This window comes from Suillus subalutaceus (assembly GCF_016647625.1).
Source record: "Suillus subalutaceus strain FC151 chromosome Unknown DFJ58scaffold_7, whole genome shotgun sequence".
In the NCBI taxonomy this organism is placed as follows: Eukaryota; Fungi; Basidiomycota; class Agaricomycetes; order Boletales; family Suillaceae; genus Suillus; species Suillus subalutaceus.
The window spans coordinates 313,011-337,627 of record NW_024540256.1 but is presented as its reverse complement, the minus strand read 5'-3'; the positions used below and the strand labels follow the sequence as shown (position 1 = coordinate 337,627).

The 24,617-nt window shown below is 48.7% G+C and overlaps 7 protein-coding genes across 7 annotated transcripts; 5 read left to right on the top strand and 2 right to left on the bottom strand.

Moving 5' to 3' along the window:
• Positions 1 to 225: 225 nt before the first annotated feature.
• DFJ58DRAFT_652026 (uncharacterized protein) lies at positions 226 to 3,186 on the bottom strand (the record flags this gene model as incomplete). Its single annotated transcript, XM_041381652.1, has 10 exons — positions 226 to 320; positions 369 to 475; positions 531 to 654; positions 706 to 749; positions 808 to 861; positions 915 to 1,189; positions 1,237 to 1,731; positions 1,790 to 2,284; positions 2,394 to 2,877; positions 2,933 to 3,186. 10 exons carry the CDS (start codon positions 3,184 to 3,186, stop codon positions 226 to 228), a joined length of 2,427 nt encoding a protein of 808 aa, XP_041249541.1.
• Positions 3,187 to 3,944: 758 nt separating this feature from the next.
• Positions 3,945 to 5,876, top strand: DFJ58DRAFT_761439 (Alpha/Beta hydrolase protein). Its single transcript, XM_041388490.1, has 9 exons — positions 3,945 to 4,141; positions 4,203 to 4,637; positions 4,696 to 4,764; positions 4,811 to 4,880; positions 4,940 to 5,123; positions 5,181 to 5,265; positions 5,324 to 5,385; positions 5,466 to 5,595; positions 5,649 to 5,876. The coding sequence occupies exons 2-9, from the start codon at positions 4,424 to 4,426 to the stop codon at positions 5,771 to 5,773; spliced, it is 939 nt and encodes a 312-aa protein (XP_041249540.1). The 5' UTR covers positions 3,945 to 4,141; positions 4,203 to 4,423; the 3' UTR covers positions 5,774 to 5,876.
• A 3,087-nt stretch (positions 5,877 to 8,963) lies between these two features.
• Positions 8,964 to 12,976, top strand: DFJ58DRAFT_887802 (tRNA synthetases class I-domain-containing protein; the record flags this gene model as incomplete). Its single annotated transcript, XM_041394681.1, has 19 exons — positions 8,964 to 9,194; positions 9,243 to 9,315; positions 9,370 to 9,439; positions 9,488 to 9,551; positions 9,604 to 9,748; positions 9,805 to 9,858; positions 9,918 to 10,153; positions 10,205 to 10,384; positions 10,407 to 10,742; positions 10,814 to 10,889; positions 10,940 to 11,499; positions 11,553 to 11,771; positions 11,823 to 11,904; positions 11,957 to 12,087; positions 12,136 to 12,267; positions 12,326 to 12,426; positions 12,478 to 12,572; positions 12,625 to 12,735; positions 12,797 to 12,976. 19 exons carry the CDS (start codon positions 8,964 to 8,966, stop codon positions 12,925 to 12,927), a joined length of 3,027 nt encoding a protein of 1,008 aa, XP_041249539.1. The 3' UTR covers positions 12,928 to 12,976.
• A 1,040-nt stretch (positions 12,977 to 14,016) lies between these two features.
• DFJ58DRAFT_761413 (uncharacterized protein) lies at positions 14,017 to 15,098 on the top strand. Its single transcript, XM_041388489.1, has 3 exons — positions 14,017 to 14,053; positions 14,129 to 14,970; positions 15,026 to 15,098. The coding sequence occupies exon 2, from the start codon at positions 14,253 to 14,255 to the stop codon at positions 14,856 to 14,858; it is 606 nt and encodes a 201-aa protein (XP_041249538.1). The 5' UTR covers positions 14,017 to 14,053; positions 14,129 to 14,252; the 3' UTR covers positions 14,859 to 14,970; positions 15,026 to 15,098.
• Positions 15,099 to 15,162: 64 nt separating this feature from the next.
• Positions 15,163 to 16,599, top strand: DFJ58DRAFT_677240 (smad nuclear interacting protein 1). Its single transcript, XM_041383140.1, has 5 exons — positions 15,163 to 15,853; positions 15,904 to 16,014; positions 16,072 to 16,123; positions 16,177 to 16,271; positions 16,328 to 16,599. Exons 1-5 carry the CDS (start codon positions 15,223 to 15,225, stop codon positions 16,384 to 16,386), a joined length of 948 nt encoding a protein of 315 aa, XP_041249537.1. The 5' UTR covers positions 15,163 to 15,222; the 3' UTR covers positions 16,387 to 16,599.
• Positions 16,600 to 19,869: 3,270 nt separating this feature from the next.
• DFJ58DRAFT_677237 (uncharacterized protein) lies at positions 19,870 to 22,001 on the top strand (the record flags this gene model as incomplete). Its single annotated transcript, XM_041383139.1, has 2 exons — positions 19,870 to 20,307; positions 20,367 to 22,001. Coding segments are annotated over exons 1-2 (1,899 nt in total), but the record flags the coding sequence as incomplete, so codon positions are not given.
• On the bottom strand, positions 21,983 to 24,557 carry DFJ58DRAFT_761404 (PP2C-domain-containing protein). Its single transcript, XM_041388488.1, has 10 exons — positions 24,334 to 24,557; positions 24,253 to 24,274; positions 24,094 to 24,171; positions 23,936 to 24,022; positions 23,743 to 23,874; positions 23,615 to 23,691; positions 23,478 to 23,562; positions 23,369 to 23,425; positions 23,171 to 23,320; positions 21,983 to 23,123 (listed from the first exon to the last, which is right to left on the bottom strand). Exons 1-10 carry the CDS (start codon positions 24,334 to 24,336, stop codon positions 22,213 to 22,215), a joined length of 1,602 nt encoding a protein of 533 aa, XP_041249535.1. The 5' UTR covers positions 24,337 to 24,557; the 3' UTR covers positions 21,983 to 22,212.
• Positions 24,558 to 24,617: the final 60 nt, after the last annotated feature.

The window sequence follows — 24,617 nt, the reverse complement described above, 5'->3', positions numbered from 1 at the left end:
GAATGTTGTGAAGAGCTTCAAGGTCTTTAGTACTTTAGTACTTAAAGTACTGACCAAACAATCACTTTCTATTTTTGGGTCTCATTCGCTACACTACAGCGTCACTCAGTGATTCGTAAACAAAAGGCATAATAGATAGATATAGATTCCATACATAGAGTGGCAGTATAGTAGTGCGAGACAAGAAACAAATATATTAGGGAATAAAATCATGTGGTTTGTACTCTACCATGCCGGACTCGGGGAGGTAGGCGGTTGTCCAGTACTCCCGTATGCACGCGTCAGCCGTTCGCGAAGCTTGACGACCCTGCGTCGTATTTCTGAAGAGCAACAATGAGAATAAAAAGCTTGTGCAAGTCAAACCATACCTTCGCACGGCCAGAGGGCGTTTAGGTAATCTACAGGCTTGAAGAACGCCGTGCAAACGTCAAGAGCAAGGGTCAGTGTATTGTCGCAATCCCACAGTGTAAGTGCCCTAAAGCAAGAGCCCCGTCGCTAAGCCATACATAGGAGTAAGATGACGCGCTTACCGGCTGATCTGACTCATGAACCAGAAAATAAAGAATGGCCTTTGCATGAGGGAGTGAGTAACATGGCCAGTCACCGCGCCCATTCCAAGTACAACGCGCTGAGCAACATTAGCCTGGTGTGATACTATTCGCAGGTCATCAATAAAGGAACCACAGGATGAATCAAGAAACTGACGCCATTCCTCGGCCTTGGTGCGGTGGAACAGTCCATTAGCATCGCTGTATGAAACATGATAAATCAGTGATCAATAACAATAAGTTGCATTTCAAGACTCACGCGGTAGCGACAGGGATAAACCGTTTGAAATCATGAGATACCGTCATGCGAACGCTGCAAAAACCAGTCATTGCACAGAAAATCGAAGTAGTGAGTCCCCAGCTTACTTGAATAAATACTCCCGACCTTGGAATAAGAAAGTCCTCTCCAAGCCACAGGTATGCGCGTCAAATGCTTGCTCCAACGCATCTGCTTCTAGCCAAGCATCCACTCCAAAACGAGCCATTTCAACCCCGTCTGCACTCGAGGTGCGTCTGATTTGCAGGCAACTGTGCCAGAGAAGCATCGTTCGGTGAATTAATGCCCACACGGTGGCTTTACCTGAATGATGGGACGGCATGCTTGACAATCCTAGTGCCTCTCCAGGAAAGAGCAGCGCATACTACATAAAATGTGAGTACCTGACTGACAAGGATCGCCAGGACTCACATTCGCGGGCTCCCTGAGGAAAAGTTCCGTAGGCGTGCGTTTTTCAGCAGTAACGTATGATGTATGGCCAGCGATTAAGGCGAGGGCGCTCCAACATAATCGGCGGCACCCCTCTTTGCGGACCTCAGCTTCTGACCAGTTATCATCCCACGCAGGGGTGGTAACCCAAAGTGGGGTGTACTCATAGGCAGCTGGCCAGCGTTTCCCAAGCGTGATAGAAGAGCAGGAGCAACCTTCCAAAGGATGTTGTAGCTGAGCGACATTAGGAGTGGTGAGTAAGTGGTCGGTTGGGTATACGGCCTGCCGAGGGGGGCTCCATGCATGGGGTGCAATCGCAGGTACTGATCGATGCGAGAACTTGGCAGAGTGTGGATTGTCGACATCAAGAAGGGTCAGCCCTAGGCCGCGTATAATCATGTCAAGCATGAGTATCGACGACGAGACCCGCTCACTCGTGTGTTGAGGATGGGGGCAGATCTCGAAGAACGCCAGAAGCTAAGAGGCGATCGTGACACATGAACACAAATACAACGTTGCAGATGTATGAACTGACCCAGGCAGCTTGAGCGAGCGAATCATCAATCCATCGAGCGTTAAGGCTTGCCTCAAAATGACCTTGCGCAATATCTCGTAACCTAACAGCTCTGTCTCTCCCTTCCCTCCCGTTGCCTGCTTCTGAACTCTGAAAAAATGCAGCAATAGCGAGGGCAGCTGGAAGCAACGCGGGCTGCATCCGCTCCCTCTTTACGGGATCAAAGTATCTCCCAAGGAACTGAGGAACGTTAATAAAAGTAAACCAATAGTTAGATCCGCGGAGTAGAAATTGAATGTCTGCAGTGACTGAGTCTGTAGCGTGGCGACGTTGCGTCGCAGTTAGGGAAGGAAGGTATGACGAGGAAGTATACATGGCAAGAAGTGAATCCCACCATGTTTTACGAGTGAAATCAAGAGAAGGTTCGGGTGTGATATTTGATGATTCGTCTGAAGTCTCACTGGTCTCATTGTCCAGTGAAGTAATGAGTGCCCGAGGTGGGCTGTGGCCATATGACTCAAATAACTGAAAATCCAACTGAGTTGCAAAACCGAAACCACTGTTTGTGTCCTTGATTCATAGGTAATATGAGCGGACTTCGTCCAACAAGTAATTAAGTCGGTACCTCAGTGCTCGTCATGGTACGATATAGAACTTCATTATCTGAAGGTGCGACCAATGTAACTGCATCAGTGAGGATGTTCAAGGGTAAGGGCTGAAACGAGTTCGACCCTACTGAACCCTCTACCGGAAAAGGAGACATGGCAGTTAACTGTGGGTCGATAACTGGTGGGGGGATGTTAGGAAAGGGGATGAGTGATTCGGGCTGAGTTTGATCGCTCTCCAAGTCTGTATTAGCCGTTTGATCCGAAAGAGTATTGGTCGCAGAGACCTCGCGCCTTATTCTGCGCCGCCGACGGGATGCGGGAACGTCGATCTCGCTTCCTACATGAGCATCCCGAGCCGTTCGCTGTCGGGCGCCAGGAGTCTTGTCAGGACCCCGACGCTTTGGCACTGCATCGTATGTACATTCATCTCCACTCTTGGAACGTCGACTGCAATTATGGCATTGAGGTTTTGCCCCGTCACAACGTATCTTGCGTGTCCGACTGCAGTTGTGATAGATCAACGGTCAACTCAGTGAGGCTCTAAAAACGGACGAACCATTGAAGGCAAGCAACGTAAACTCGAGCACGGGGCTTTCCCTGCGTGGTAAGTGGCTGATCTGGAGCAAGCTCAATTCGCGGCTTTTCGCGGCGAGTTCTGCGAGCATCGGCAGTATCATCCGCTCCTTCGTCAGGTTGCTCAGGTGATCGCGAGGATTGAGATTCAACGTTTGACGGAGCGGGAGGGTCATGGATCAAAGCGGAGCTGAGCTGGGATACAAAGTCTACCGCAACGACTGGAGGGCGTGACATCATGTTAGAGCGATAATAAGAATCGGTCTCAGAGGCTAGCCGTGGATCTCGGGTTACATAGTTAAGCATGCCAGAGTTCGATCCATATTGAGAACGGCTAGATGAATCCAACTCAGATGCATAGGTGTGGGAATGACCATATGATCCTGGAGCAGGAGAAGCGAAGTTTGGGTTCATGGCAGCTCTGGAATCTGGTGAATGTCTGGAAGGTGAGATGCCGGGAAGAGACATGCTGGTGATTGAGGGGAGTGATTCGGGGTTTAATGAATCCTTCAATTGATATTGCTGTGAATTAGAAGGATCCGAAAGCAGTGTATTCCGAGTCTCGGAGGTGGTCTGCTGTGTGTGATACATGGTTCACGGAGTAGCACTCGCAAGGACGAACGAACGCCTTGTCACAATGGTGAGTGGAAGGAAGAAAGATGGGGAAATGTTCCTAGTTCCTTCAAAGGGGAGTAACCTCCACCTGTTGATATGTGTTTTGTTAGGTGGGAATGGCGCTGAACATGGGTTGTCAGATCGGCTCGGAGGTTCGACCGCCGCGACGATCCAAAAAGCAGCGCGACAAACGACAGTCAGAGAGGAAAATCTACAAGATCGAGGTCAGTAAAATCATTAACAACAGAAGAACGGAATATACGGGTGCTGTCACTTAAAGCTTGCAGCGAGCGTCGGACCGTCTCAGCACTGCTGTTGAAGGCATCTGCACACTTCCCACCTTAGTAATGCGGCAAGAACGGCAACTTCCGTAAGTCAATCTTTCTTCCACCTGAATCATAATGGCGGGCCGCTCAGGAAGATCTTTTCGTGGTTAGGAGGTTCCTTTGTTTTGTATTCGTCGGTCTTGCTACCGGTGCTTAACCCAGAAACAGCACATGGAATGTCTGGTCAAGTGACCAGACATATTTGGAGGGGCCATCTTATTTCGAGCTCGTTTAATTCCCAGAATGCACGAAGGAACGAGTATCTGCATCTGATGGGTTCATACATCGGTCTAATTTCGTTATGTTTGTTGCAGCGACCACCAGGAATAGCTCTACTGCATGGCACAAACACGCCTGTGCCCGTATGCGCGCATGCTGTCCATCCCTCAAGCGCAGTCGCCGGTCCAAAATTTAACACTCGGCATGCATAAGATCATGTTTCCTTTGCAACATGTTTAGCAAGGCTGCTAACCACATTCCTCCACTGGGACCCGGCATTTCAGCTTTTCATCCACTGCACCTTGCAGGACATCATGTTTATCTTTTCTTCCACTTTGAGCTTTATGCTCGCATGCATCTTGCACGTTGCGGCGGCCCCTCATCCCGCACCTCCTGGAATACGTCGGGCGGATGTCTCAGTTGTCACTCAGATGACGTCTACCCAGCTGGCTGATTTGGCGCCATATACTGAATTTGCTCGTGCTGCTTACTGTTCGCCCACCATCGTAACTGGCTGGCAATGTGGTCGTAAGCAGTCCCACCCTACCTTGTTTGATTTGCCTTGGCTCAATAATTGAGCTCTTAGAAGCTTGCGAGGCGGTGCCTGGGTTTGAGGTTTCTCTCACAGGGGGTGACGACGACAATATCCAATATTGTACGTCCCAATCAAAATATTGCACGCCTTTCCAGACATTTCGCAGACTACGTTGGTTACTGGCCGACAGAAAATACCGTGGTAGTTGCTCATGAAGGTACAGATCCAACCCAACTGTAGGTGTACACGTTTCACAGCATACAACTTGAGGAAACAAACTTATTGGCCTACATAGCCTATCTGATCTCACTGATGCCGATGTATTGATGGAACCCCTGGACCCCACGCTTTTCCCCGGTGTCAATAGCAGCGTTGAGGTTCACAGTGGATTTGCCAACGAGCACGCGCTAACTGCGAGTATCATCTTGAAGGAGGTGAAGAGCCTGATCTCTCAGTATAACGCCAACAGTGTCACATTGGTCAGCATCGAGCATTTTGTAGCCACTCTAAAATAACTTTGATATTTTCGAGAACAGGTCGGACACTCCCTGGGAGGCGCCCTTGCGGAGCTTGATTGTGTGTTTATGGCCTTGAACCTTCCCTCTAGCATCGCCATCAAGGGTATGTACATACCAGTAATTTTACAGGGGCGCGGGATTTTCACAGTCGGAATTTTTAGGTGTGACATATGGTACACCCCGCGTAGGAAATCCAGCATGGGCCGCTCTATTCGATTCCCTTGTAAGCTTGATTCTCCCCATCGGATCTCGTCGTGCCTTCCCCACATTAGAATTATGGTTAATTACTAAAATCACGGGCAGATATCGGACTTCCAACGGACTAACAATATGAAGGACATTATTCCGATCGTCCCGGGGCGCTTCATGGGCTTCTCACATGTCCAGGGAGAGGTCCACATTATATCTGATGGATATGCAGTCGAGTGCCCAGGCGAGTATAAAATTTGCCTTTTCGAGCATGATCGTTCATAAGGATCTGTATAGGCAATGACGATGCCACGGATGCTCTGTGCACAATACGCAGTGTGCCCAACATCCTTGCGGGCGATATCTTGAACCACTTGGGTCCATACCAGGGGATTTATATCGGCACAATCTTTTGCACATGATTGACATGGACTATTATATTGACATGGACTTGTATTATATCGGCTGAATGGGATATGTATTGATTGGTCTTTATGAATCAAACATGAATGACCGCAAGCATGGGCGCAATGGTGCCCGCCTCTATCATGCGGCATCGTCCCCCAATACTACCCGCATGCTGCGAGAACTCGTCAGCAAGAGATTTACAAGTAAATATTGCAAGTACTACAGGAACACTGGCTCCCGACGATGACATCGTGGTCGCTATTTTGGCCTAAATTGAAGAAATATTTGCCATCTCGGCCGAAGCTGAGGGTTGTTGCTTAGTAGACGGTCGCCTGACGGCGAGCGGTGAACGCATTTAAACCCCTCGATGACGAATACAGCATCTACACACGCTGGCAAGCTATATCGGTCAAGAAAGATTACAGCTGCTTTCATGTCGATAGACTATGTTTCATTTTTCCCCTTACCGCTTCTTTTTACTTGTGGAGCTGGACAAATAACAGGGTCCCACTCATCACAATACCTTGGTCGGGCGAAATACCCTTGAATGGAAAAGGCACTCTGCCAGTAACACAATCAACTCGCGAAAGTTGGTTTCACTTGGTCAGATCATATTGTGAGTACATTAAGAAATTGAGAGTGATGAACAAGAATAACTTGCAGTAAATAAAAAGTGAACGAATCAACACCTACAGCGTATGGATGGTGTTTAAGTTCTCGGCGTCGCATTCTCGTTGAATCATCTTCTCGAACGCTGTAAGTTATATGATGACTGGAAAACTTTCTGAGGAAAAGCCGAAGCCATCACAGGGCATAAAAGTGAATTCCTTTTCATGAACAGACTATCACATAAAAAAGAGGTTTTGGCACAATGACTGGGCCACGTTAAGATGGACCTTCAAGGATTTATGCACTGCAAAAATATTGTCAGTAGGTTTCGAACCAACTCCAAGAGCCACAGATTTTGACTCTATGGTGATAACCACTCAGCTAAGAGCAGTTAGACGGACCTCTGAGGAAACCATCCACGAGTCAATGTCAAGGTGTGTTCCAATAGATCATTCAGCAGGTTTCAGACCTGCACAGAGAAAAAGATTTTGATTCTGTTGCGGTAACCACCTGGCTAGCCGCTAAGACCAATTAAGATTAAGATGAACATTCGACGAAACTATCTATGAGTGAATGTCAAAGTGTGTTCCGATAGGAAAAACAACCTTGTCAGCAGGTTTGACAGATCTTGATTCTGTGGTGGAAACCACTTGGCTATGAGACCAGTTAAGATGGACCGCCAAGGAAACCACCATGAATAAATCTTCAAGGCATGTTCCGACAGCAAAAAAGAGACCTTGTCATAGGCAGGTTTCGAACCTGCGATGGCACAATCCAAAAGATAGATTTAGATTCTGTCGTGGTAACCCCTTCAAGGTGACCAGGACGATGTTGAGATGAACCTATGAGGAAACCATCCATGAGCGAATCTTCAAGGCGTGTCCCGATAGAAAAAAGACCTGTTGATCGACAAGTTTCGAACCTGCACAGTTCAAGAGAAACAGATTTCGATTCTGTTACGGTAACCACTTAGCTAAGACCAGTTAGATGAACCTCCGACGAAACTATCCATGAGTGAATGTATCAAGGTGTGTTCCGAGAGAGAAAAATCTTGTCGTCGGCAGGTTTCGAGCCTGCGCACTCCAAGAGAGACAGATTTCGATTCTGTTGTGGTTCACACGCTTCGCAAGGTGAGATAAAACATTTGTCGACAGGTTTTGAATCCGCACCACCCAAGATTTCTGATATGTTCTGCCAGGTGCCAGTTGGCTATGACTACTTAAGATAGACCTTGAAGGATTCATCCATGAGTGAATGTTCAAGGCGTGATACAGGAAACAGATTGTTGAGCAGGTTTCGAACCTGCAACAGATTTCTGCCCTGTCACACTCACCAGAGTCACCACTGGTCAAGATGGACATCTGTAGAATGAGTCAAAGAACATCATGTGTTGACCATGACAGTAGAATCACATAGGATTAGCGATTTAGCAGTCATTTGCCAACGCAGAATGAAATAAAAAGACTGGCGCCGGCGCTAATAGCTAGCAATTCTCAGGGGGGTATCGTACAGCCACAATTGTGGGCTGAAATCGACGTTGTTCAACTTCGACTGTTGCAGTAAGACGAAAAGATCGAGTGCGAAGGCATCGAGAGGCTGGGCTGTGTCCGAGCGTTAGCTCGGGCTGGATGCTGAAGGATTGAGCCGCCGGGTGGGCGGGCAAACGAACATCGATTTTGGTGTGCCCTGCACAATGAAAAATTGCGAAGTAATCATTGCACGGTGGAGTAGTGGCGGGTAGGAAGGATAAAACGAATGTAGGTGACGAGAGAACTAGTGAGGCCCTGACAATGAGGAGAACAAGTAAACGACGGGTTTCGAAAGGAAAAAGGAATAGCCTAAATCCCGAGGAGGGGACCCCGGGGATTGGAGCGGAGTAGCATCCGAGTAGCGCCGTAGCTTAGCGAGCCAAAGCTTAGTATCCTTCGGGCTTTATCGTAGCGCTGTGCTCTTCACCACTTCTTGCCTTGCTCGCGACACGCAGGCACACACCACTCCAGCGTCTCGCTCAGTTGGACGCATGGTGCTGGTCCTTCGGTAGACTCCGAACCGGCACCTTGCTCATTCCCGCTATAGGGAGTGGGTCTTGTCGCGCGCTACTTGTCCATGGTATTAGTAAGCCAGGCTGCCTAGCAAGCTTCAACACTGCCGCATATTTGAAACTTGACCTTGAAATTTCGGTGCTGAATCTCTGATACATAAATTCCACGCGTTACAGTCGACAATGACTCGACATGCATTGCAGTGACGTTAATAATTTAGTCTTGCTTAAGCTGACTACTACAGCTGGTCTGGAATTTGTCGGGGTTGTCCGTTCGAGTCCTTACAAACTCACGTTTCTTAGGCTGTGAGGCGTCACCGTCCATTGATATTGTCTCTGACACTGAATTCAAACCAGTCACGAAAAAAATGAAAGGTGTGCGTCACACAGTTCAAGCGTTGTTGATGCGGCCTCAAGGTCTCACATGTGCACATGTGAGGATTTCGATTGTCGTCCGCGTTCAAAGTTGGAGCGCTGAGCTTTAGCACATCGTCATAGGGTTAGGGTTACACTAAAATTTCGGTCAATGTTGGGCTGACTGCGTTCCTAGCTTCATGTGTCTAGTTCGACCAGTCGCCACGAGGCCAGTTCACCTGCATGCCTCCAAAACTCGCCATGTCTTTACGTGCCGTGTCTCCCAATCTTTGACAACTGACCGCGCGGGCTCTAAAGCCCATTCAAAAACCCTTCTCTTACCAAAAACCTCGTTTCCGCTGTGGGTCGACTCAGCAAAGTCCGAGTCGCTTTTTAAAAAGAAGACTTGCGAAGAGCTTTATCGATGGCAGGTGCGTTATTCATACTCACCCATACTCTTTGTTAAATGCAGTGTACAGGCTCAGAATGTGCACCGACCACTCTTCGTTCTCCTCGACGGCCCTCCTTACGCCAACGGTCATCTTCACATAGGTACGCACGAGCAATATACGAACATTTGCGATATTAATATTTTATTATTTCCAGGACACGCTTTAAATAAAATCATAAAGGATATCATCAACAGGTACCAAGTCTTGACAGGTCATCGAGTGCGGTGAGTGCTTTTTTCCTACGATTCATTAATACCGCTCATCCGTCGAAGTTACCACCCCGGCTGGGATTGTCATGGTTTACCAATCGAAAATAAGGCTCTAGAGGAGTTAAAGGTGCGTAGTTCTTCCCTCCTGGCGGTGTCATGTCGACTGAATATGAAATTAGAACGATTCCCTCTCGTTACCCCCCAACGTCATACGCGCGGCAGCCAAAGCAACGGCGGAGCGCGAAATGAAGACGCAGCAGATGGAATTTGAACAGTTCTGTATAATGGCCAATTGGAGCCCCCAATCAACCTTCCGCACGTTTGGTAAGACTTCACACATGTCTATGGCTGCATTCTGACTGACTGACCTCTTCCTGAAGACCATGAATATGAGATTCGTCAGCTTCAGGTATTTCAACGAATGGTCGAGCGAGGTACGCGATTTCTTGTCTCTTGTCACCCAACTCTATCATTTATTTCGTATACTACATAGGTCTTATTTACCGGCACTACCGACCAGTACATTACTCTCCCTCATCGCATTCCGCTCTCGCGGAAGCGGAGCTCGTCTATAACGATGAACATGTCTCGCATTCAGCCTATGTGACCTTTCCGTTGGACTCACGGACTGCAATCGCGAGCACAGCTCTCCGAGAAGTCTTAGCCAAGGAGCCTTCGGCAAGTTTACTAGTATGGACCACTACGCCTTGGACTCCAACAGCAAACATGGTATGGATGATTTTTCTCAAATTTAACAGCCTCACAAATATCCTTCAGTAGGGCATCGCCGTTCATCCCGAATTGACTTACAGTTTCGTGCGCTCATCTGTCAAGGAGGACACTCTCGTTGTTGCCAAAGATTGTCTTGTCGCGCTGGAGCACATCATCGGACCCCACGAAGTTATTGCTGAAATGAAGGGCGCAGATCTGGTGGGCGCGCAATTTCGCTCCGCTCCACCTGTCTGGCTCAATGAGCGCAAAGATCATTGCGGCATCTCATGTCACATCAGAGTCTGGATCTGGTCTGGTGCACTGTGCCCCTGCACATGGCGCAGAAGATTACCTGGCATTTCGAGCGCTAGGTCTTCTGCAAGGCCCCACGGATATTGTGTGTCACGTCGACGATGCTGGCAAATTTTCTCCTAATGTTGCTCATATCGTAGGCGAAGAAGCTGCGCAAACACTAGTGGGACAAGAGGTACTCGAGGGTGTAAGCAAGGCTATTGTCAAACTACTGGAGTCCACCGGGTCCCTTGTGAAGGTACAGGGGATCAAGCATCGCTACCCGTATGATTGGAAGACTGGTGAACCTATCATTGTAACGTAAGTTGCGCCCGGCAAGAGATGCTCACCTCGGTGCTTACATAGCTTAACAGGGCCACTTCGTAGTGGTTTGCCAACCTGGACGGCATCAAGGATGATGCACTTCACGCGCTGAAGGATGTACAGTTCTATCCGCCTTCATGTATGTGCCTTCCGTCCTTGAGATTATATTCTGAATTTATTTGATCACAGCTCGCAATCGACTAGAGTCGTTCGTTCGCTCGCGTTCCGAGTGGTGCATTTCTCGCCAGCGAGTGTGGGGTGTCCCGATCCCGGCTCTACACCACACCCCAACGGATACCGTCGTCCTCTCATCCGAATCCCTCACTCACGTCTTACGTGTTGTGTCTGAGCGAGGCGTGACTCATTGGTGGGAAGGTCCAGTCGAAGACTTCCTTACCCCCGAGCTACTCGCCCAATTCGGAGGTGGTCCTGAGGCCTGGCGCAAAGGCACGGATACGATGGATGTCTGGTTTGATAGCGGGTCAAATTGGAGTACACTGAGCGCCCCCACAGGCGGGAGAAAACATCGGGCGGACGTATGTCTTGAGGGCACGGACCAGCATCGCGGGTGGTTCCAGAGCCAATTGTTAACCTCAGTGGGCGTTAGCTCCGGACAACGCGCTGCAAGGCCAGTGAGCCCATACGGAACGCTGATTACGCATGGTATGGTGCTTGATGAGGCGGGCAAGAAGATGAGTAAATCCATCGGAAACATCGTCAGCCCGATGACCATTATCCACGGTGGCAAGGTCAGACATCGCTTATTTTCGCATACAGTTCGCTGAAATTTTGCGGCTGACAGGATAAGAAGAAAGAACCTGCATACGGTGCCGATGTCCTCCGCTTATGGGTGGCAACTGTCGAGTACTGGCGAGATATGTCCATTGGACCCACAGTTCTTGCGCAGTGTGCGGAATCTGTGAGGAAGATCCGTAATTCTGCTCGGTTTGTCCTAGGGAATATTGGTACAACTGCTCAACGAAAGCACTTTGTTCCGGTTGAACGCAGCGAACTGGGGTTGGTCAGTCCACGCATTCTTGATGTCTAATACCAAGTTTGATTGTTGTGACAGGCGGAGCGCTTTGTGATGAACGAACTTTACAAGCTCGATCAAACTGCTGCAGAGGGATATGCAAACTACAATTTCCCCAAAGGTGAGAGCTCATCGTGCTCATGGAATTTGCAAGCTTATGCTCTCCGCGCTAGTCATGAATTCCTTGACCAACTTTGCAAACGTCACGTTGTCATCGCTCTACTTTGACATCACGAAGGACTGCCTCTATGCCAATGACATTCAAAGTGTTGAGAGACGGGCGATTGTGACTACCCTTGCCAAAGTGAGTGTTATCCAGTGAGAATATACTGTTGACTAATGTTCCTATCAGGTCCTCGACTCTATGACCTCTGTAATGGCCCCAGTGCTCCCTTATCTTGCAGAGGAAATCCACAGTACTCTCCATGAAGGTGATGAAGCTGTGTCCCAGTTATCCGTCTTTATGAAGAAGTGGACTCCTGTCGTGAGTATTGATGTCGCAACTACTTGTACTTTCCCTGATATTCTCTTCAATCACACAGAGCGCCGAGTGGAATGATCCACGTGCCGAACAAGACATGACCAGTTTACTGAGGATGCGCAGCGTCGTGCTATCTCTTTTGGAAAAGGCTCGAGGGGACAAGTGAGTGCTCAATTCTTTCTGCGTCTGTAGTCTGAGCGTGTTTCGGTGCAGGCATCTGAAGAGCTCTCTCGAAGCCGAAGTCGATATTATCTTGCCCAACGATATATCCGTACGACCGTATTTGCTACAGCTGATTGAACGCGAAGGTGAGCAGTTTGATCCTCCTGCTCTTCGTGACTAAATGGTAGTTGCGCGCAGAGACCTTCCTGAAGACGCTTTTCATCGTTTCTGATGCCAACATAACGGACGAGGGCTCTCTCGGCACTAATTCATTCGCGTGGTCCTATGTCTCTTCAATGGATATACCCGGTATGTTCTGTGTTTTCGAAAGCTGTTTCTAGCATTCATTCGCCTTATTCCTTCTGCGTAGACACGGACTTGGAGCTGGCGATTTGCGTTAGACCTACATCCTCGAGTAAGTGCCCACGGTGCTGGACGTATACTCGTGAAGAGGATCATGATTTATGTCCCCGCTGTGAGGATGTTCGACGTGTGGATTAAATTGTTGGCGAAGATCGTACACGCCTGTATATAGACTACATACGATCTTAGATAATACTCTATCAATCCCACCTCCTCAGGCTGCACTTATTTGAGCTTGACTGGCACTGTGTAAGAACAACACCACGGCGTTGGGTACATGCGGCAGCATCTTATATACCGAACCAAGGCTCGGCGTTCAACGTTCAACGTTCAACATCGCAACCATAGATAGATTTCCTTTTCCGTCTCCGGACTCTATACGCTCACCTTATAATCTTGCTGTCTCGCCTTATTTGTACCTCAGCGGTTCTATTCATGACGCTGAGGTATGTTCGATGTTTCTTGCACGCTGTCTTCATCTCACTGTATCGTACCTCTAGACTCTGTTTTTAGTCCAACGTTTAACAGGTATTACATGAGTTACTTACTGTTCGATACGCGCCCGCTGTAGGGTTCCGGGAATTAGGGTATGGCGTCTAGTTGACAGGCAACTTAGCATGGCCCTCGCAGGGCCAAATTTACAGGTGTGAATGACATGAAATTCACGCAAATTTACTGACGGGGGTTCGGGGGCAGAGCCCCCGAAAGCTCCAGCTAATTTGCGTTAACTTGCAGGTAATTTCACCTAATTGACTGTAAGATTCTACTCTGCAGACTCCCATATCTCCCACTCGTCATTTATTGACGTCGTCGATAAAGTCACTGCGTCAGCTTAGATGGAGGTCCGTGACTCACGGCTGCACAGGCTGGTCTGAGAGAATATCGAGAAGGATAAGTTGATGTGATCACCAACATCGAACCTGTCACTTTTTTCTCCGTTAAGGCTCTCGTCATCACCATCATCAGGCCACTGTACCTCACTGGTCTGGTCATCCGATTCGTTCATTGCGATATCTCTTTTCATAGGTGGTCGGGCAGGTGGTGGAACGACCGTTGGCTTCTCAGTTTGTTGTTCACAAAGGTCCAAGGATGGTCGCATGCATATTGCGCCATTTGATCGAAGGAGCCGTTTTTGACGCCGCTGACTGAATTAGATGTACATGAGTGTTTCAATAGTCCGAACGAGCAAATGCAACTTACAACAGGTTTCCAGCGGTGCTACTGGTGAATTTGAATGGTTTCTTTCAATGTCGCGATGTCTTGTCTGCTCAAAGTAGGAGCCGCAATAAGGTATATCCTATTTATGTAAGCTTTTCAGGTCCAGTAGACACAAATTCACCTAAATTGACACTATGTTTTCGAGGGTGTGAAATTGACACTGTCATTCACCATGCGGGTAAATTTGCCCGGTGCAAATTCCCGGAACCCTAGCCCGCTGCAACACTCACGATTTGCTTTTCAAAATGCTGCGGAGGTCACGCTTCCAGAAAGAAAACAGATACAGGGTCCAGCCCTCAAGACGTCGCAACTTGAATAACCGTCGCAATATATTCCGTTGGCTCCTAACCATATGTCTCGAAAACCTACCCAAACGCAAATGGGACCAAGTCGTCATGTTCTTGTTCCTTTGCGCTCTCTTCCCCTTCCTTCACGCACTTTTCGGTATAGGGGGAAAAGCTGAGCAACATGTGAACCGCTCAGCGAAAGCAACCGGCGAGCCTCCAAACAAATCACAAGGGAATGACGCGTGTGAAACCACCCTCCTCACAAACCAGCTGCTCGCGAGTGACACCCACACGGACTACCCAGTCGAGAATTCAGAACACACCGCGCACCTCGCGCGCGCGCCCATTACATCGACACTACACCATGCATTCCATGATCCGGCTTCTCCGGTTGCCCACTCAGAGATGGCACCTATAGTGCCTTCAACGTCCGCATTCGCACAGACATCTGAACCTGGTGCTCCGGTATTGTTTCAGGGAGACAAGTGGGATGACATGCCGTATGACCCATTCTATCTTGCATTCGACGGCATATCATGGAGTGCGCCGACAGAAGCAATCTAGACAGCCGCTGCGCAAAGAACTCGGAGCATCCGGCGAATGCAGAGGAAGTTCAGGAGGTGTTCAATGTCAGTGAGGTGTCGAGAAATTGGTGGGTCCCATACGAGACACCAGCCTTGGACTCAATCAGCGAGTGTGCACTTGTTTAAATTATTTCGTCTTCCACGTACTTTTTGATATGTAAAATATGTTCCTTGTAAGTCTGTCCGTATACTGTACGGTGTATATTCATGTCCAAATATTGTCGATGGGTCAACGTCAACGTTCAACGGCAATTTGAATGAGCAGCCTGACATTGATGACTCAGCAGGAAGTACTGCTGCAAGTCCGCTAGTCTCAGCCTTGCACTGTGGATTCCAGACTACTTATGCCTCGTGACACCTCAGCCTCACCGAGAAGGCGGCCCCGTGCCCGAGAAGGAGACCGTTCTGGAAGAAGAGGAGAGAAAGATTATCCCAGAATGGACCGTGCGCACGACAACGGCTATGAGCGCGATTCAGATAGACGAAGGGATAAAGATGACGATGATACTAGACGCGCCAGACATGATGATTATCGTAGAAGAGATGATCGTCGTGACTTTGATCGCGATTCTAGAAGGCCTAACCGCGAACGGGACAGAGAAGATCGATATGACCGTGACCGGCCCAGGAGGCCTAACCGTGAACGGGATAGAGAAGGTCGAGATGACCATGACCGGACCAGCAGGCACCGAAGTAGAGACCTCGCAGTCTCGTCTCGTCGCTCTGTGTCCCCGAAACGACCGTCTTCTATTCAACCCTCCGCTCGCCCACGCTCTAGCTCTCGGTCCAAGTCCCCTCCGCCTATCGACAAGGCCAAACCCAACTTCGCTAATTCTGGGTTGTTAGCCGCAGAGACGAATGCTGTCAAGTTAACTGACGGTACGAGCACAATCCTAAAATACAACGAACCTCCGGAAGCAAGAAAGCCCACTCTGGGTTGGAGGTTGTACGTGTTCAAAGGAGGCGAGCAAGTTGGTCAGTGCCATATGTTTATCTTCTGATACCCAACATTGACTTTTAGGCAGAATTACTCCATATTCATCGCCAAAGCGCCTATTTAGTCGGACGTGATCGTACCGTCACCGATATCTTTATTGAACATCCTTCTTGCTCGAAGCAGCATGCTGTGATCCAGCGTGAGTAGTAGTCTTTATTTACACTTCAGCTGGCGTCTTATGTACAACAACCTCTAGATCGTCAGGTAACGGAGAAAGACGAATTCGGCGCCTCAAAACCGAAGAACAAGTGCGCAATATTACGTTTGCTCTTGTGTCTATCTTTTACAACTGAGAATACAGGCCTTTCATTATCGACCTGGAGTCAACAAATAGTACATATGTCAACGATGAGGCCATTCCGACGTCACGGTTCTACGAACTCAAAGCGGGTGATGGTGGGTACTTCCCATTCCACATGAGCATATTGATTCACCTACAGAATTTGTTGCAGTCATCAAATTCGGATTGTCAAATCGGGAATATGTCCTTTTGCATGACGATGCAACCTGAGGTACCTATGCCTAGCAACGCAATCTCAGGCAGTACACAGAATTTTTTTATCATAATACTTTGACTTGTATACAAGTTAGTTCTTGTTGGATTTCCTCCGAGCTCACTTGGTTTTAGGGGATTTGGCATCAGGTGCTAAGGGCTGAATTGCTTTTTCTTTAAGCAATCGTATCCCTTGTCTCGCGAGTTCTTGCGACGGCATGAGGATCAGGTGATGCACGGCACCTCAGCTCGAGGGAGCTTACGAATCACCACGAACTCATATGAGACGAGTCCAGCGTCCCCAGCTCTGAAATTTGAGGTACGCTGGCGACAAAACGTTACATTTCGTGTTTTGATTGCTAAAGGACTAAAGACGTCCGGGCCGTGCGTTATAACTCCCAACTTTGAGTCAACATGTGAGTCAGGAGTGACCATGGTGTATCACCTGAAACCACAACGAGTGCTGAAGGTGTCCATCTTTCTCGAACTCTTCAGAGGACCGATGGTGGATCACTTGAATCATGATGGTGGATCTGCAGGCATGAGAATTATACCATCTCCCCGTATGAGCTCCACTGCAGACATTTTTTGGAGGATGACTCACCGATCATCTACAATCAATCTTTCCTGAGGGAGCAATGGGAAATTGGGAATGCTTGGAACGCAGCCATGACTTTGGAAATCGTGTGTTGCTCAAATGTAAATGATCAATCGATAAGCTAAGCTCAAGGGCGAAGAATGTCCTAGAGTGTGCGATACACGCGCGCGCGACGCTCCATGGTCCATCTAGACATTTCTCTAGGCGAACAATTTTAATGGTACCGGCAGCTCTCCCAGCGCCGTCGTGCCTAGCGTAACCGTCACGGTGATGAAGTCCACACCTCGACGGCGGCAGTGGGTGGGTAGCGTGCTCGCGGTGGTTTTGATCTCGATCTTTCTCGTCATCGTCGTCGCCTGCCCCTGGTGAAAGCAAAAACTCCCGCCCTTCGTTCTCTGTGGGTGCTGCCTCTTCATCGTGGACCTGGCGTTCGCCAGGTTGGATGCGACCGGCGCCGGTCCCAAGAGGGCGAGCACGTCCACATCGTGTATTTTTGCATTTGGTGCGTTGACGGACCGCATGCGCTGTTCCCCAGGACGCATAGACTTAAGATGGTGGGAGTTTTGCATTTTAGGCTTGATTTGATTTGCATGATTCAGAATACATACACGTTGGAGTACTATGTTAATGAACGTATTTGTCAACATGCGACCTTGAACGAAACACGCATCATTGCTCTCATGGAGGGACCAAGTTCACGGTCAACCACGCCAAAAACCACCCCTGTGGACGTGCAGGGTTTATAAGGGGTCCAAGGATATTGAAGAATGTTCTGAAGGGTAAGAAATTGCGGTATGGTGCAATTATAGGGAGTGCAGGATGGTATTAATGGCACGTTGGATACGGGAAAGGGAATGCCTGGTAAAGGGGCAGTAAATGAACGGTCGAGGGGTTGCCAGAAACGAGGCAAACTTGCTTTCCAGGACCTTGGAGTGTAGGTAAGTTTTGATGAATGACCACAGGACATCAAGCTTCTTGTTACGGAGTAGTACTGCGCAAAGAAGTGGGGAGTAGCCGACGAGCTGCTGGCTCCATCCACGCCGATGGGGACAGGGTCTTTGAGACTCACGCGAGCTAATTATGACACGAACTGGATTTGTATAGATGAGAAAAAGTAGAATCTGGCATGATTTCGGAAGGTGAGAGAGTAATGCAGATAATGTCTTGGCAAATCCCATGTCCAGTATGCGATCCGCTTCGTCCACAACATTACAAGCATGTTATTCCTTGGCAAAGATGCATAGTCCAGAACTTACTGAGAACTTACAAATTATCACACTCGAAGCCGAATGCCTGATCCATATGCTGCAGCATTCAACCTAGTGTGGCGACCGGAATATTCATTCGAGCGAGCCGCTCCCTCTCACCCTTTAGGTTCTTTCCGCTTATCACGAGCCCTGCAGGGCTTCAATGGAACGCAAAAGATCGAAAAATTATATAGCCTTGGTCATGTCACCATCAAGTGACTGAAAAATGAGGGATAGGCAGGACGTACTAATTCACGGGTTAGTGAAATTATTACTGCGCCTAGACCATCCTGGGGGCCCCATTTCCTTCAAAGTATCTCCAGCGTTAGAATGAGAAAAGCAAGGGTTTTTCCGCTCCCAGTGCGAGCAGCTGCGGATACATCTTTACACTTCAAAGAGATTGATATTACTAGTTGCTTGGATTCCTGTCATGTTAACGAAGGACAACTTTTTGAGTCTTGGATATATGATCAATCGCGTTCGGTGAGATTTATATCACACCTTTTTCAGCGAGTTTCCGGCGAAACAACTTCTTGAGGGCCGAGGCCCGGGAAGCGCCGAGAAACACGAGAACCTCTGTCAGTGCTGCTCCAAGTCATGACCGAAACTGAAGAGAGTATGGACCACCCTCACTGGGCTGTGGAAAATGGCACCCAGGACCCTGCCACCAGCCAAACACCCGGGCCATGCCTACAATCTACTACCACTATGTCAGGCAGTGATGGCCCGGATGGGGACACGAAAGGAGCTCGAAATACTGCAGTGGAATGTTCCAAGGACTTGCGGACTCCAGAGGAGATTCAAGGGGTCATCCCATGGGTACGTTATATTGAATACACACATTGTGCTCGCTAACAAATCAGCAGACCATAATTCCTCCTAAACGGTCTCCAGGCTAAAACAAAACTTCAGTCATGTTAGAGATGCTCACTGACTCGATTGTCACCTCGAATACGCATGGAATGTCCAAGACTGCGAACTCAGAGATTCACCGCATGGTACGTCATATCGAATCAACCTGTGGCTAGCTAAACAATCGGTTATGTACCCTTTCCCCGAGCGATCACAAGCCTAAAATCGGTAGTCCACTTCGAGTCAATTATCTGTTAAGAGATGCTGCAGCTAACTCGATTGTCACGAAAGGAGCTCGAAATACTGCAGTGGAATGTTCCAAGGACCTGCGAACTCCAGAGGAGATCAAGGGTCATCCCATGGGTACGTTATGTTTGAATATATATCTATATATATATGCTAACTTATGGCTCAGGCTGAACAAATCGTTGCTCTGTACCCATACATTCCTGAGCCTGATCAATCGATCACCGAGCCTGAAATCGGTAGTCCAATTTCGAGTCAACATGCGAGTCAGGAGCGACCATAGTGTATCAGCTGAAACTGCAGCGAGGGCTGAATGTGTCCCTATTTCTCAAACTCTTCAGAGGACTGACGATGGATCGCTTGTATTTTGATAGTGGGACCTGCAGGCATGAGACTTATAGCACCTCCCCGCACGAGCTCCACTGCAGAAATTTTTTGGAGGATAACTCACCAATCGATCTTTCCTGAGGGAGCAATGGGAAATTAAGAATGCTTGGAACGTAGCCATAACTTTGGAAATTATGTGTTGCTCATATTAATGTAAATGATCAATTGATAAGCTAAGCTCAAGGGTAAAGAATGTCCTAGAGTGCGATACGCGCGCGCGATGACTGTTTGAGCTCCGTGGTCAGTCCAGACACTTCTAGACATCGCTTATGCCCGAAAAGAAAGGAGCCCAGCCGGCGTGCTTATATTAGATCACATCTCTCCTGCGTCATTCCGCTCATCGTGATGTCGAGTTTCACGCCAAACCATGCCCTCTTGAACCCAAAGTTCGAGGGTTACAAACTGGAGGTAATCTCACAAGAAGATGCTGTGACGCGCTTCGGCCTTGAATATAGACCCACACAAGTGGCCAATTCTGGTCGATCTCCACTTTCTTTCAAGGAGGTCCAAAGCAGGATCACACATAACCACCTGTCCATGGCAAACGACAGCGGCAGGTGTCTATATATCGACTCAGAGCATCGTGTTATTCTCGTCGACTTCACGAATGTAAGCTTTTGTGATGCCGTCTTTTGTTCCACCGTCAGTCTCACATCGTGCACAAGTAGGACAGTCACGCACCATCATTTACTGTGGTTTATGAACTTCCCACTCCAATCAGCGCTCCTGCATCTGTGCAGGTCCATCGCGAATATCCATCAGCACTGTTTCTTGACGCAAGGACTGCTTTCGTCGCCGATGGTCAAGGGGCGCTTTACATCCTCGGACTTCCTGCAGAAGGAGTTGCTACTACCCTAGGCTGTTTTGAGCTTGCTGATAACACGCAAACTCCTCATTCGGCTCCGATTCCATTCCGTATCCACTCTGTTGTCAAGTTATCCGATAGCGCAGCTATAGCACTTCTGTCTTCTCGCTTCTATGGAGACCCTGAAGCTGTTCGAACGCAACCAATGGCAAGTCACGCATCTGAATTTGACGTCTGGGCTGCGAGATTCTCGTTGCCTTTTCCAAACCAGAACAACGGTCTCGCCCCCATTGACATTCTTTGGAGGAGGCGGGGACAGGATGTACCCATATTCACGGAGTATGATAACTCTCGAAAATGCTTTCTTCTGGCTGGTAGCTCCGTCTATCGTGAGCTCAACCAGCCAGTCCCATCCTCGTACGAACCGTCGTCAGATGAAATGGCCCCTATTCCGCGTCTGGATGAAAAATTAGACGTAGAGACTCCCCCCAAGCCTCCACCATATTCCTGGACACAGACATCTGACTCCGTGACAGTGGCCTTCCCTCTCCCTGCAACAACCCCAACTTCAAGCATCAAAGTGACATTTTCCCAAAAGACCTTGACGGTGCACGTCCAAACCACATCACATGTCGAAGGCGTACCTCTTCCTCGCTATTCCGCCCAACAGCTCTGGGACGGCATTCAAACCTCTACCAGCTTCTGGACTTGGGATCGCGAGGGAGAGCACTCATTTGGATTGCTCACGTTACATCTGGACAAACAACGTGAAAATACTCGATGGATGCATGTATTTGCATCTGCGGGTACACCAGGCGGAGAGGAAGAAGTTCCAGAAACTCTCGACCCTTCAGAGCTCTACCTCATCAGAGAGTCGTTGGAGAAGTACACAGCCGCACTCCAAAGTGGGGAGGATATGAGCGGGCTTGGACTGGGCCGAGGGGTACCAGCGCTTGCTCAGGGAGAGATGGATGAGGAAGTCGACTTTTCGATCGGACGAGTGACATTCCTGACGTGGGTGGGTGAGGATGGAGGGATCCCTGTGTGGTCATCTAGCTTTGGTGATTCTGCATGCAACGTTCTGTCGATCGATCTTCCTGGATCGGGTCCAGGAGCATCTATGGTTGTGAAGAATGGTATTGATGGCACCCTGTTCACCCTGGATGAGGCACAGGCGGTGGATTCTCTGCCCACTTGGACGCACAGCGCAACCTTCTCGGCGCTCGCCTTTGTGCTCGCCTCTAAGCGGGATACGCGCTTCACGTATCATGTCTCATCGAAAGCGGTTTTGGCATTCGAGAATGGCAGTAGGGATCGAGGAGGGAACGTATACATCTACCGCGGTGGGCGTCCAGGTCAGATTTGGGCGAAACAAAGTGTATTGAAAGTTGGCGATGGAAGCGCTGGTTCTCTGTTAGGTGTCGGTACGTTCAAAACGGCGCAGGGGCACACGATCGTCTGTCTATGCGAGAACGAGCTAGTGGTGATGCACAACATCTTTTGAATAAAATTGGAGGAAAGTACAGTGAACAGCCTGTAGTTTGAAGTATAATACTTGTGATACTACAGGAGGGAATCATGAACCGTCAATGTTTGAAGGCGACGGTAAGAAGAAAATAGTAATATACGAAGCACGAGGTAGCCCAAAACACAACCTGCAGCAATCGCTGATAGGTGAAAGGAAAATTAAAACACATGGAGATATACAGCTATGCTTTCAAAGGGTCTTCACTTGAGGGCATTAAGCCATCAACGTTTAACGCAGGATCTAGACCGTCACCTCGGAGAGGCACCTTGAATTGTTGGACGGGAGTGACGTCTCCGTTGAGTCTAGGATTTGGCGGACTAGGTGATGGACTGGGGGATTTCGGGATGCCGTCATTTACATCATCAAATGGACTAGCCCCATCGTCATCATCCTGAACTTCCTCAATCCGGGCAACGCCATCCATGGACCTGTCAGTATCTTCATCGTCAAAGTCATCGTCGACCTCAAAGGAGGCAAGACGTGCTCGCAGACCAGCAGCTCCAGCGGCCGGTGGCTGTGCGCGGGGAAGCCCGAACGTGTCGCTGAAGAATGAGCGTCCGCTGAAGGATGTCTCCATGTCATCACTACTGTCATCCTCATCGTCGTTACTGGCAAACATGAGGCGACCAGTGTCGCTGAGGATCCCCGAACCCGGATGGAAAGAAATGCCACCAGTGCTTCCCAAGACACGAGCAAATGGACTGTTCCCGCCAAACAAACTGCCTGACGAACTGTCCTCGCCTCGTTCCCTCCTCAGCCTGTCCCTCTCTTGCTGCGCCTCTCTCCGCGCTCTGTATGATGATAGTCGATCTGATGAATAGATTTGTAGGATAGAGTCAGGTGTTGAATAACCGTAGTGGTTCTTGACACGATCTTTGACCCAGTCGTACCATTCTTGCTTCGTCCTTCCGTGAAGAAGAGCCACGATGAGGACAGTCATGTTATCGCACCCGATACCTGACCCAGACGAGGTATCTGGAGCAAGACAATGCTCGCACATCATCTCTCCGATCTCTTTGAGTTCCAAGCCCTCTGAGACTTTTAGCCGGACAAAGTCAACGACGGCCTGTGAGGATAGACAATCCCAGATACCTGACGAAAAATTAGAACCACGTCGTACTTAGGACTCGCTGTCTTACCATCACAGGCCAGGACTAGAAACTCGTCTTCGTCTGTCACATCGTGGACGGTGACATCAGGATCAGCTGTAATAATTTGTTTTTGAGGACCGAGTGCATAGTTTTTCTTGAATTCGAAATCTCCCAAAGCGCGAGACAGTGCAAGATTTCCTAGGAAGTCCGTCATAAGTAAAGTCTCAGAGTGATTGGATGACTCACCATTGACACGTCCATATTCTACGTATCCTCCAGCTTCCGTGATCCGTTTCCGTTCGGCTGAATACTAGTGAACAAAGGTAATGGGTCAATGGTTGAATGATCAACGTACTTTCGCTTGATGGTTTATGGTCAAAACTCAAAGCTTTGGCATTACCTTGGACGCTAAGAACAGACCGGGAATCGCCAGCATTTGCCTGTCAGGCAACCGTTGGCAAAAGGACAATGAGATAAGAAAAACTGCTGTACCACATAAATCTTGTTATCGTCTGTTATCAAAGCGGCTACAGCAGTACAACCTGATGGGTCACGGGTATGCGACGGATCTGTATTGAAATGAGTGGAGTGTGCAGAGACACAAAGGCGATATAGCGTACCAGCGAGGAGATCTTCATCGGTGCCAAGGAATGCTTTCTTCAGTGCTTCATCATAACGCTTTTCACGATATGCCTCTTCTGAAATTAGTCGCTTGTGAACGTTCTTCCCGGCAAACCTCGCGACGGTGCTTCCTGTGAAGAATCAAACTGAGCTCGAGGCCAGAATCCGCAAAAAGAAGTAGCAAGAGTTTACCACCGTGTCCATCATAAACAGCAAAGAATGTGTTTTTATCTGTGCTCTCTTCAAGGGATAGGATGGTCACATGAGCATCTTCCATAGCTGCAATAAGGACAGATATACGCGAAATGTGAGATCACATCAAAACCGCAGCCGAAAAATCAGTGACGCACTAATTCTCCATCCTTGCATCTCAGAAACTGCAAATAGATAGCGATCATCTTCTCCCGTCTCTGATTTCTTCTCCGTGGCTGTAGAAAGAAACAGGGATAGGTTATGAGTGTTTCTTGGAGTAAAAATGACATCCAAAAGGCTGCGCAAGGGCTCCCTACCTGGTGCCGAGAGTGTTTGACCCTGATGGATGGCCGAAAAGTGAGACTGGCCATATAATGATGAGACGTGTCAGAGCGTACCATGGATGACTATTGAGGAGAAAGACGTAAGAAAGTAGAAAGTGATCGCTTAGCCGATGAGCCGAATCAGAACTGTGTAAACGTCAGACTGTGGAGTTTGGTGGCTCGAGAGGATGGAAATGAAGGGAGAAGGGTAAAATTTCAAGAGGGTGCAGATATGGTCTATGCTGGTCAACGAGCACAGCAAGCACACAGTCATTCCTATTTTGTCTTGTTTGTCTGCTAGGGTTTTCAGCTGATGCTGATCCCTGGCTATGCTACTTTGTAGCCCTAGTACGTATTCA

Excerpts from the sequence above, each read along its gene's own strand:
- DFJ58DRAFT_761439 (XM_041388490.1), top strand. The coding sequence starts at position 4,424 with ATGTTTATCTTTTCTTCCACTTTGAGCTTTATGCTCGCATGCATCTTG. Across the intron at positions 5,124-5,180 it reads ACGCCAACAGTGTCACATTG|GTCGGACACTCCCTGGGAGG; the intron begins GTCAGCATCGAG and ends TTTCGAGAACAG. Across the intron at positions 5,386-5,465 it reads CCGCTCTATTCGATTCCCTT|ATATCGGACTTCCAACGGAC; the intron begins GTAAGCTTGATT and ends AATCACGGGCAG.
- DFJ58DRAFT_761413 (XM_041388489.1), top strand. The coding sequence starts at position 14,253 with ATGCTGCGGAGGTCACGCTTCCAGAAAGAAAACAGATACAGGGTCCAG.
- DFJ58DRAFT_677240 (XM_041383140.1), top strand. The coding sequence starts at position 15,223 with ATGCCTCGTGACACCTCAGCCTCACCGAGAAGGCGGCCCCGTGCCCGA. Across the intron at positions 16,015-16,071 it reads GCAGCATGCTGTGATCCAGC|ATCGTCAGGTAACGGAGAAA; the intron begins GTGAGTAGTAGT and ends AACAACCTCTAG. Across the intron at positions 16,124-16,176 it reads GCCTCAAAACCGAAGAACAA|GCCTTTCATTATCGACCTGG; the intron begins GTGCGCAATATT and ends CTGAGAATACAG.
- DFJ58DRAFT_761404 (XM_041388488.1), bottom strand. Across the intron at positions 23,692-23,742 it reads CGATGAAGATCTCCTCGCTG|ATCCGTCGCATACCCGTGAC; the intron begins GTACGCTATATC and ends ATTTCAATACAG. Across the intron at positions 23,321-23,368 it reads AGAATATGGACGTGTCAATG|GAAATCTTGCACTGTCTCGC; the intron begins GTGAGTCATCCA and ends CGGACTTCCTAG.